The 11,866-nt window shown below is 38.5% G+C and overlaps 1 protein-coding gene across 7 annotated transcripts in view; it reads right to left on the bottom strand.

Annotated features, from left to right (window-relative positions):
* Window positions 1-1,755: 1,755 nt before the first annotated feature.
* Window positions 1,756-11,866, bottom strand: part of ANO4 (anoctamin 4) — a 404,256-nt gene continuing 394,145 nt past the window's right edge. For all 7 annotated transcript variants that reach the window (XM_038558801.1, XM_038558802.1, XM_038558799.1 and 4 more), the window contains 3 exons: window positions 6,364-6,469; window positions 4,733-4,928; window positions 1,756-2,523 (listed from right to left, as the gene is read on the bottom strand). In XM_038558801.1, coding sequence (XP_038414729.1) covers window positions 4,737-4,928; window positions 6,364-6,469 — 298 coding nt within the window. In that variant the 3' untranslated portion in view covers window positions 1,756-2,523; window positions 4,733-4,736. The remainder of the gene's footprint in view (window positions 2,524-4,732; window positions 4,929-6,363; window positions 6,470-11,866) is intronic.

The following is an 11,866-nucleotide window of genomic DNA, read 5'->3' as shown; positions in this document are numbered from 1 at the left end:
TGTGTTTTTTAGGCAGCATATCATTGGATTTTGTTTTTGATGCATTTAGCCATTTTGTGTATTTTGAGGACCTGGATCAGGCAGACCTGCATCCCACCAAGCTTCCTGGTCATGGCTCTGCAGATAAATAAAACCACTGGATGGGACGACTTCTTGGGCATTGTAGCTGGTTGCTCATTTTTCCAAGATCTTACTGTTGGTTGTTGCAAGCCCCTCCACACTTTTCCACTCAATCAGATTTCCAGTGGTCAAGTCCTGCTGATTCATCTGTAATTCCTCTGGGGAAAATTGGAATGGGGACTGCTAAAAAGTAACCTACAACACTGGGGGTGCTGGATGTCCACACTGGGTTCTCTCCTCTCTCCCTGGAGGAACTGTAGGCTCAGGGGAGACCTGTTGGCATAGCACTGTACCAGTCTGGAGGAGGGGCAATATAGTCAGCATGTAGCTGTTTCTCTTACTCTTCCAATGTGTGGTTTTTTTTTTTTTTTTTTTTTTTTGGTCTCCATGTGGGGAGATAGAGAGTAAAGGAGGAAGAGAGGAAGAAAAGAACTGTATGTCAGAAACATATCAGGAATTGTGATCATAAGAAACACTTGGAATAGCAAAGGTGGAATCCACAGGCAAAAAAAAATTCTGGCTATAGTGTTAAGTTCAGTTTATGCTCAGACTAGATAGAAAGTGATACTTAAATGTTTACTTCTTTATCTTGACCAGTGTGTTCAGTAGTCCTCTACCTAGCTCTGAATGTTCATGGTCCATTCCAAATCCAAAGAGGGGCTCACAATTCTTTCCTTTGCCCCGGCTGCTCTCCCTGCCCCAAGGATTTATTGGGCTATGAGCATGGAGCTTCAGGCACAACAAACAAGAGTTACAGGTTGAGTCCAGTGCTGTGAGTTTTGTCTTATTGGAATGTCTCTTTCATTTCATCTCTTGAGACTTTTCATGGAAATTCCTCTCCCTGGGGTTGCTGTGAAGTATTTCACAGTCTACTTAGTCAATGATTGAAAAGAAAACTCTTTCAATGGCCTTTTGTCTTCAGTTTCCATAAAGTGTATCCTTAGTTTAGGCCCTGCTAGGGTTGGAATTTCACTCCTAGGAACACCAGGCCACAGAAAGACAAAACTAAGAAATAGTTGAAGTTCTGGTCTGCCCAAAGCCACTCTGACTGACTGCTTCTATATAAGCTAAGAAAACATCTAAGGTCTTTGGGAATCAATCAGCTGAAGAGAACACACATCTAAGAGGGGATAGTGTTTGATGGACATGGTAATGGGAACACTCTCATCCCTTTAGCTAACATAGGCAAGATGATAATATAGTTCAAGGGTAGGTTCTGCTATCTCCAGAACAAGAGTTACCACAACAGGAATGCTTAGAAATTTTTTTTTTTTTCCAAACAGATGGCTTCTTCCTTAGGATTAACAGACCAAACTAGTGTAAGCAGGGTAACTACGACAGCATAAGTGTCATTGGCTATATTTCCTTTTTCTTCAACAAAGTGTGTCAAGATCAACAAAGTGTGTGGCATTTTCCAAGTTTTTCTGAGTGATTTCTAATTAGTTGGGTTGGTACTCTAAAAAGGTAGCATAGAGACAAGATGGAAAAGGTGGATTTAGAAAAAATATAGTCTGTCTCAAAGGTGAAGTGATTTCTCAGGAGTGTGTGGGAGTAATAAACCTTTCTTTAAAGATCTCATTCTGATTTCTCTTATTTTATGAGAAAAAAACATGACAGAATTTCAGAAGGCCCAACTGAAAATATTCCGTGTGCATAAATTTATTTTAAATTTTATTGCATCACATTATACAAGCATTAAACATGGCTTCATGTTGATGATTATTTAAATGTGAAAATTTATCATTCATGTCATTACCCTTTTGGCTATTTACAGGTAAGGAATTTCTATGTACTTTATATATCTCTGTATTTGTATGTACATATGTAAGAATACATGACTATACATATGTACACACAGAAATACATCTATGGCCATACACATAGCTATAGATATGTCATATATAATAATCTCCTCAGAAAGATCTGAAATTAAAAAAAAAGAAAAAATTGTAAACAGGGTCTTGTCTGTATCATTTGGTGACATGGAATTAGGACATCACAACATTCTAGGAATGTGTGTCCAGGTGTCTGAATACCCTTATTCGCCCAGTGTCTGTAAAATTCATATGGGGTAGAATGCAAAAAAGGTAGCAAACAGGCTGAAAAACAGGCCCAGTATACAAGTTCCCCTTGGTTTTAAAAACTTGAGAATGTAACTGCCCATGATGTGCATGCTTGCTTGGTCAAGAATGGTCTATGGATAGATAGCAATTGTGTGCTGCAACGTGATTTCACAGCAGCATGATTTCCCAGGTAGTCCTTTAAGGGTGCTGACCCCCCTGCTGCTGCCAATGTCTGCGACATGCACTGCAGTTGCATTTTAGTCATTCACTTGAATGTGCTTTTGCACAGCTGGGAGAAGTAAACAGAATTCAGGTCCTTGGCTTGGAAATGAACTATTACCTAGGAAGAAAAAAGAAGGCATTGAAACCCTAGGTACACACAATGGCTTAAGAACACAGTGTACAATGGTTGGTTTGTACTCACCATGAGTCAAAGGCACTCAAAGAATTTGTAACCCCAAACTGAGTCAGGTATGGTATAAACATTATTGTGCCTGCTTTACAGATGAACAGACTGAGTCAGAAAGGCAGTCTGAAGCAAGGTGACATCCTGCCAACTGTTGGGGGAATAGAGACAGACAGACAAACACTATGCTTTCAAGCAAAAATTAGAAATGTCCTCTGGGGAGATAGCAGCCCTCAGTGATGAGGCCAGAAGAAACTCCCGACTGGTTACCAGCCCTGTAGCCCAACGTGGCCCCTAGATGGAGGTAATGCTACTGCTGCACCTTGGTCTCTAGCTACTGGAGCTCCTGGGAGCAGCTCTCTTCTCCGATGTCTGCCTCCTACCCTCAAACATGGCCACCTGGATAGTCACTCTTTCTCCTTGGATGGCTGACCAGAGCCAGAGAAGAGGTGATCAGAATGGGATTTGGGGCCAGGGGCTTGGAACCAATTCTAGGATCCCAGAAGGTTAAAGTTGCATAGGCTCTTAAAGTATTGCTCAGTCTAGCTTCTTTACTGTCGTAAAATGTGGAAATCAAATCCACATGAACACTCCATTCCAGGTCATACAGATAGAGAGTGGAAAAGTCTAGAATCTGGCAGACTATATAACAAAATAGTTAACAATAAGAACTCCGCCTAGTATTCTATAGCATTTTATTGTTTCACATGTGTCTCATATACATTGCCTTATTTGAGCTGCATATTGGTTCTGCCAAATGAGCAGGCTCAGAAAAATTAAGCAATTTTCCCAAAATCACAGACCCAAATGGCAGATCCGGGAAATGGGAAAATTACTGTTACAAAAAATGTCTTGCCTTTAGTGAGACCAAGGCCTACTTTGGAATTGAGGGTGGGGGTATTGTTCAATATCTATATACCACTCTTATCCCTGGGGGGTCTGGGTGATTTCCTCCAAGTCTACCCTCATCTCCCATTCATAACAGCCTCCTGGGCTCTTTACACAGATCTGGAACGACACAAATTCACTAACTTAACAACAAACATCTCTACAGATAGCTGCTACACATTAACTGGTATGGAAAGTGAAAAACCTAACTTTCCTTCCTGTATATTTAATTCTTTTAGAGGCCAAATTTTGAACAACATTTTCAAAGTTCATCTTCAAACCAGTGGAGACAGAGAAATTAAGGGTGAGGAAGGCAAAAGAAATGCCATAATGTCAGATTCACAGAGTACCAGAACTGAGAGCTCATCTAAGCATTTCATCGTTGAAGAAACTTAAGCCCAGAGGTTAATGGACTTGCCCAAGGACACACAGCCAATAGATTTGCCAGGGAGAAGGTTTCAAGACAACTTTCTGATAAGATATGTGGGAACATTCTGAAACTTCTTTACACTGTTTGTCGCCTTAATCCACTTAACCTTTATTGACTGAATTGCATTAATGGGTGCCATGTGCTTAATGCCATGTTAACTAGTAGGAAGGATAAAATTACCACCCAGAAAAACTTTCCTAAAGATGTTTACCATTCTGCTGGGGAAGCCTGATAACAGTTGGGAAAATCATAAATTAACAATACAGATCAATATATATGCCAATACATGTAGCACTGATGCAATAATCAGAGAAGTTTATAAGAAGTGAGTCTCACTGGGCTGATGAGTCTGGGGAAAACTTCTTAGAGGGTATGGTGTAACATGGATTATCCTGGGAAGAAACGATAAATGTTTCCATAGAAATGTTTCCTTCCTTCCATAGAGAGAAGGCCATCTTGGGTGGGATAAAAAGGTGGCTTTAATATCCTCAAGGCAACATGACTCTTCTTTCTGCTTAAGAAGAATCGCCAGACTGGGAGTAAAAGGGAGAGAGAAGGCTTATTTCAGGGAACACTGAGGCCAACTCCTAAAGGCATTGACTGCCAGGCCAAGAGTGGCATCGGAGGTAGATAAGAGTTGTAGGAATTATGTGCAAAGGGAAGAGAAAGTTAAATTACACAATTAAGAAACAATCTGGTTTGGGAAGCTTCTAAGGAGTTTGATTCCTATCAGTAGGACAATGGCAAGCTTTGATTCAAGGGAGTTTAAAGCATCCCTTTCAATCCAAGGAGAGGTTTTAGACTATGAGCACACCTCTCACCTACCTGGTCACGGCCACTCATTGTGGTGTGCTTTTCCATTTTTCTTCCTTTCCTTCCGTTCTTTCTGGAGACGCTCCAGTTCTGCTTCATACATCATCTCCTGAATCAAGTACTTCTCTCTTCTCATTCGATCCCTTAGATCTTTTGGGAGGTCTGGGATCAGATATGAAATGAGGTGCTTTATACAAAACACGAGATGCTAAAAACATAAAGGAGAATACAACACGTTAGATCTATTGCACCTCCTTAGCTGGAAAGAGATCTGGGAGGTGGTATAAGAACTCTCATTCCAGGGATGTGGAGCCTCTTGAGTGTCTGGAAAGTGGAATGAGGCCAGAGGATGTATGTGAGGAAAGAAGATCACAGGGATCGTGAGGACTGAACTTGGTCTGATAACACCTCACAGGGAATGAGGAAAGGAATCAGGAGAGAAGGTAGAGGAGTGGTCAGAGAATGCAAAGGAGAGCCAGAAGTACCTATACCATGGAGTCAGAAAACTCAGGGTTGAATCCTGGCTTTTATTACTTAAGAAATGTCTGCTTACCTGGGAAAAATTCACTCTGAGTTTCAATTTGCTCATGTATAGATCGGGCATTATTGTGAAAATCATAAGAAAATGTTTCAAAATGCTTTATCTATTGCTAAATTCACTTTGCCAATTTGACTGCAAGAATGATCAATAGGCCTTAAGAAAATGATCATTTCAGGAAGAAATTTTTTCTGGCACACTGCCACAAATTCTTTACACCTGACTTACTAACAGCTGAAACTAGAAACACTGTCATTTCTGTTTGTCTATATGATAATGACCAGTAAAGTACCAGATGATAATTTAAGAACTCTCATAATTCTAAAGTATTAGATAAGTGAATTCCCAGGAAGAACAGCTTATCTTTTCTTGGTTCCCTGGAATGAAGGAAAAAAAATGATGGAAGACGAGGTATAGGAAATGTCAAGTCTAAGGCAAGAGGCAGTCCTGGTTTGCATTAATCTGGCTTTAATATTATGTGACAGGAGATGAAATTTCCATTTATAAAGTACAGTCATAGAAATGCAAATGATTTCTAGTAGCAATTTTCTTAAAGACTAAAAGAAAACAGGCAATGTATTTTTACTGACATATAAGTAATTGCTAGGTAGATTTAAAGTTAATTTTGAGTCTTAGATAATGAATACTTATTTATGTCCTGAATGTAAGTAATGTCATGATGACACACAAAGAGAGGCTACCATTTGTGTGATACCCAACTTAGTTGTTTTCCAAACTATAGCCCCTGAACATCTACATCATAAAGAATCACCTCGGAGGGCTTGTGGAAAGCAAATGACAAACATGATGTATCTGAGTCTGTAGGAGTAGGGATGGAAAAAACTGCAATTTTCCTAACGTCGAATAACAATGGTCCTAGAACATTAGAATAATGATTTCTGATGTATCCACTAACAATCAACAATGGACTTTCAATCATTTCTTGGACAGCTCAAGGTGAAGAAAAAGATTTAAAAAAGAGGCTATATAATATTACTATAATACTTCTGAACATAAATAACCACGTTGAACGTTCTCACACTTGCATTCATGCATTATTCTTAGTTACTTAATTATGGCAAAGGAATTGGTTAAGAGAACATACCTCAAATACAATGATAAAAGCCAATCGAGCTGCTAGAACATGCCAGAATTGCAATGTGTAGCCATAGGGCACCAGTGAGTGCGGGGGGTCACGGTAGTCTCGGTATCTATAAATACATAGGAGAACAAATGTTATGTTCCGAACTATGATTTTCCTGACTCCCAAATCTCATTCATTCCCACATGTAGTCCTCATTCATGATAGATAGTTTAAAAAAGCTTCTCTATCCTAGACATTTGTCACTTATCCATTATTTTTTTCTTCTGGTAAAAGAGTATCTCTTCTCCTCTGGGGAATTATCCGTGTGGCTTAGGCAGGGCTCACCTTCATCCCTGATCCCAGTTCAAAAGATGACTCAGACGTGATCAATGAGACTCCTCATCAGGGCTTCTGTTAGAATGGTCATTTAGTGAATTATAATTAAATCCATCATAGACTGTGTGTGGAGAGAGTTTGCTTAGAATGAGGTCATGTGAGGGAAGCCTGGGTGGCTCAGCGGTTTAGCACCGCCTTCAGCCCAGGGCATGATCCTGGAGGCCCAGGATGGAGGCCCGCGTTGGGCTCCCTGCATGGAGCCTACTTCTCCCTCTGCCTGTGTCTCTGCCTCTCTCTCTCTCTCTCTCTCTCTCTGTCTCTCATGAATAAATAAATAAAATCTTAAAAAAAAAAAAGAATGAGGTCATGTGAAACAATGCAGAGCCAGTAGAGAAGCAGTGTCTTGCTGATGCTGCTGGAGGCTTGCGATCCAACCATTACTAACATTAGTATCATCCTGCCAACCTCCAGTTACCTGAACCAATGATGTTCTTTTTAAGTCAGTTTATACTGGATTTTTGCCACTTCCCACTAAAAAAGTCCTTTCTTTTAAAAAATTTTTTATTATTTTTTATTATTTTTTAAAAGTCCTTTCTAATATATGCTCCAACTATAACTTTTGAGTCTGCATCAAATTCCACAAATATTTGTTGAACACCCATTAGGAAGTAGGCACCTGTCCTAGGAACTTAAATCTGTGTGACTCCACTTTATTTTTGCCATTATCATTACTATCACAGGTAGAAAAACTGAAAAATTATTTTCCATATTATAGAGTTTCATGTTTCTTAGCCCAGTATTCTTTTCATTAGCCCCAGAAATGTGGAAAGATCTGGAGATGCTAATTCTTCTAATGCTTCTGTGTGTAAACACACCAAATTCCCATATCTGAGGAAAAGTTATGATTATCGAGGCGCTCATGTAAGATCGTACCTAACCTCAGGGTCAGCACTAAGTTGTGTGTGAGGATACAAGATAATTCCTGTGCAGAGCATCTTTTTTTTTTTTTTAATTACACACAATTGACATACAACGTTATATTGGTGTCAGGTATAGAACATACTGATTTGACAATTCTATACATTAGTGCTCATCACAATAAGTATAGTCACCATCTGTTATCATTCAATGTTAGCACAATATTGACTATATTTCTTATGCTTTACTTTTTCATCCTGGGACTTATTTTATAACTGGAAGTCTGTATCTCTTAATCCCCATTCTATTTAGCCTATTCCCCTACCCACTTCCCTCTGACAATCACCAGTGTGTTTAAGGGTCTGGTTTTTTTGTTCATTTATTTTTTTTTTAGGTTCCATATATAAGTGAAATCACATAGTATTTGTTTTTGTCTGGCTTATTTCACTTAGCATAATCTCCTCTAGGTCCATCCATAATGTCAAGATCTTGTTCTTTTTCATGGCTGAGTACTATTTCACTTTATGTATAAACTACCTCTTTAGGTACCTCAGCGGACTCTTGGGTTGCTCCATACCTTAGCTATTGTGAGCAATGCTTCAATAAAATGGGATACATGTATCTTTTCAAATCTGTTTTCGTTTTCTTTGGATAAATATCTAGTGTAGAATTACTAGAGTATATGGTATTTCTTATTTTTTGAGGAACCTCCATAATGTTTTCCACAGTGGTTGCACCTATTTACATTCCCACTAATAGTGCACAAGGATTCCCTTTTCCCCGTATCCCTGCTAACACTTATTTCTTGCCTTTTTGATACTAGCCATTCTGGCTGGTGTGAGGTGATATCCCATTGTGGTTTTGATTTGCATTTTGCTCATGGTTAGAGATGTTGAGTACCTTTTTATTTCTCTCATGGTCATCTGTATGTCTTCTTTGGGAAAATGTCTATTCAGATCCTCTGCCTATTTTTTTAATCTGATAGTTTCTCTTTTTTTGGTGTTAAGTTCTTTATATATTTTGGATATAAACCTCTTATCAGATGTATCAATTGCAAAAATCTACTCCCATTTACTAGGTTGCCATTTTTTAAAATTTAAATTCTATTAGCCAACACATAGTACATCATTAGTTTCAGATGTAGAGTTCAATTTCCTTTGCCTTGCAAAAGCTTTTTATTTCCATGTAGTCCCCATAGTTTATTTTTGCTTTGTTTTCCTTGCCTGAGAACACATATCCATAAATAATTTGCTGTGGTTGATGTCCAAGAGATTACTGCTCACCCAAACTCTCTTCCAGGAGTTTTATGGTTTCAGGTCTCATATTTAGGTCTTTAATCCATTCTGGGTTTATTTTTGTGTATGGTTATGAGAAAGTGGTTCAGTTTCATTATTTGCATGGAGCTGTCCAGTTTTCCCAACACCATTTGATTTTTTCCCCCACTGTATGTCTTGCCTCCTTTTTCATAGGTTAATTGACCACATAGATGTGGGGTTATTTCTGGACTGTCTATCCTTTTCCATTGATCTATTTGTCTTTTTTGTCCTGTGCAGAGTATTTTTGAAGAGTATTAAGGATTATAGAAATGAGCTGTCACTATTATCACAATCATCCTATTAATTATCATTAATACTTATGGTAAATAATAATAGTGTATTTATTTTGTCAGTAAAATTATATTTATGATGAGTATCTAGTGCTGAGATTAAAAATCAATCTATTAGTGCCTTTAAGCTGTTGGTTCTCTCTATAATGATGAGGATTAGGTAATTGCCTAGAACACTTTTATTCTGGTATATAGTTACATAAATAGCTCCTGTCAAAGGTCCAATTTATTCAAGAATAAAAGTTCTAACTTTCTTTTACTTTTTGCAGAGCACAACTAGTCAAGAATCAAAGTGTGTTTTCTACAATTAAAATAATGTGATTCCTATTGTCTTTAGCTACCTATATTTCAAATATAATCTGAATAAATATTCTAGAAGAAAAATGGCAGTATGCTTTTAATTATAGATATAGTTGGTTATTAGGTAAACATATATTTATAAAAGGAGGGGACCTGGGATGCCTGGGTGGCTCAGTGGTTGAGCGCCTGCCTTAGGCTCAGGTCATGATCCTGGGGTCCTGGGATCCAGTCCCGCTTCGGGCTCCCTGCAGGGAGCCTGCTTCTCTTTCTGCCTCTCTGTGTGTGTTTCTCATGAATAAATAATTTTTTTAAAAGGAGGGGACTTGAATATTTCAAGAGTTACCCTCATTAACTCCTTAAACTTAAAAAAAAATTTTAACTTTAAATTCAATTAGCCAACATAAAGTATATACTTAGTTACTTCACTAAAACAGAAAATTTTCAGAACCTACTGCTCCTTTCTTATTTATGCCTTAGCTGTGCTCTTGTGCCCTTCATGGTGACTGCTCAATCTCTCTTAGCTTCTCAGACTTTGTTCAGCTTTACTTTTGAAGAATATTAGTAAAGCTCTTTCTCCCCAGATCTCTTCTAAATTCATTGGGTAGAAAATCATGGTGTTATCCCCTAGACTGTTTCCAAAGACACCAATGTATTGTCCTCAAATTGCTGCTACACATTTGTAGCAAATAAATGAATTCATATATACATCTGTATAGTATAGTACAACCATTCATTAAAGTATGAGACTAGAAAGACGAAATATTTTTTATGACACAGTGAGAGAGATTATCAAACATGACTCTATTTGTAAAATTGGACATATATGCAAGTAGTTGCCCCTGCCCTCACTCCCATCCTACTGTTTGGCTCTCTGTGTTTCAGTTACCACATCCTCCCTGCCAGTCAGTAGGCACGTGATCTTCTTTTTATTGTCACAAGGTCAACGGTAGCCTAATCCTAGGGCACAATGCCTATATCATTTGCCTCACTTCATCTCCTCACATAGGCATTTTATCATCTCTTATCATCATGAGGTGAAGGGTGAGTACAGTGCTAGATATTTTGAGAGAGATACCGTATAGCTTTTCTTAACAGTATATTGTTATGATTATTGTTATAAATCTCTTACTGTGCCTAATTTATAAATTAAACTTTACTATGTAAGTGTGTAAAGAAAAAACATGGTATATATAGGTTTTGGTATCATTCAGTTTCAGGCATCCACTTGGGGTATTGGAATGTATCTCCCACCAATAATCGAAGACTACTGAAATGTGCGAAAATGAAAACACTTGTTTTTAGGTGGTGATCTTGCATTTTAATTAATGGATTTTTTATATTATTTAAATTAACATTTTTTACATTTTTAATATGTAGAAAGCACTTATATTCATGGTTACGGTGAGTTGGCAATATATCAGATAGTTTCTATACAGAGATCCAGTTGTTGAGAATCTATATCTCGGGATGCCTGCATGGCTCAGTGGTTGAGGATCTGCCTTGGGCTCAGGTCATGACCCCGGGGTCCTGGAATCGAGTCCTGCATTGGGCTCCCCGCAGGGAGCCTGCTTCTCCCTCTGCCTATATCTCTGCCTCTCTCTGTGTGTCTCTCATGAATAAATGAATAAATCTTAAAGAGAACATGCATCTGTTTGTTCAGCCCCTGTATAGTATACATCCATTTGTGGATCTATCACAGAGCTCTGCTAATTTGTGCACAAAGGAATGCAATGTACCTACACTGGCACTTAACTTCTGATTCTTGGTTTCAGATAGAAATTTTTAGGAAGTTCCAGTTTTCAGAAGCAGCAGGTCTCTGGCCTTCCTGCTCTCTAAAGCTACTGTATCATAAAGTCAAGTTTCTCTCTAGAAAACTTCTTATTGCTATTAGTGATGCTAATGAGTCTGGCTCTCTTGTGCTTCACTGCCCACAGCTGTCTCTCCAATCATGCACTCGCTGGAAAGCACACACAAACCAAGGCTGGGGTCTGCCTGATGTTATGATCTTAGGTAATTAATGAAACTTCTATGGACATCAGTTTTCCCTAGTAACACAATTAGGGTCTCTCCATCTCACCAGGATCTATAACTGTTGACTCTCACTCTTTTCTTTTAGCTTGCAGATGACTGTTTGAAGCAGAGCTCTCAGTTGAAGTGCTAGCCTACTTCTGATCCCACTGGCCTTTTCAATGAGGCAGGGGCTCGAGAGGTGCTCAGATGTCATTTGTGCCCCACACCTCTGTTTTTGATAGAGTGCTATTTTTTTTTTTTTTTTTTTTTGCCAAATGACAGTACATGTTTATTGTGCAAACAAAACACTTCCCTGGAAACAGACAGAAAGCCAAGCTTCAAAGCTAATTGAAT

Source organism: Canis lupus, chromosome 15 (assembly GCF_011100685.1).
Source record: "Canis lupus familiaris isolate Mischka breed German Shepherd chromosome 15, alternate assembly UU_Cfam_GSD_1.0, whole genome shotgun sequence".
NCBI classification, from domain to species: Eukaryota; Metazoa; Chordata; class Mammalia; order Carnivora; family Canidae; genus Canis; species Canis lupus.
This window is presented reverse-complemented; position numbering and strand designations above follow the sequence as displayed.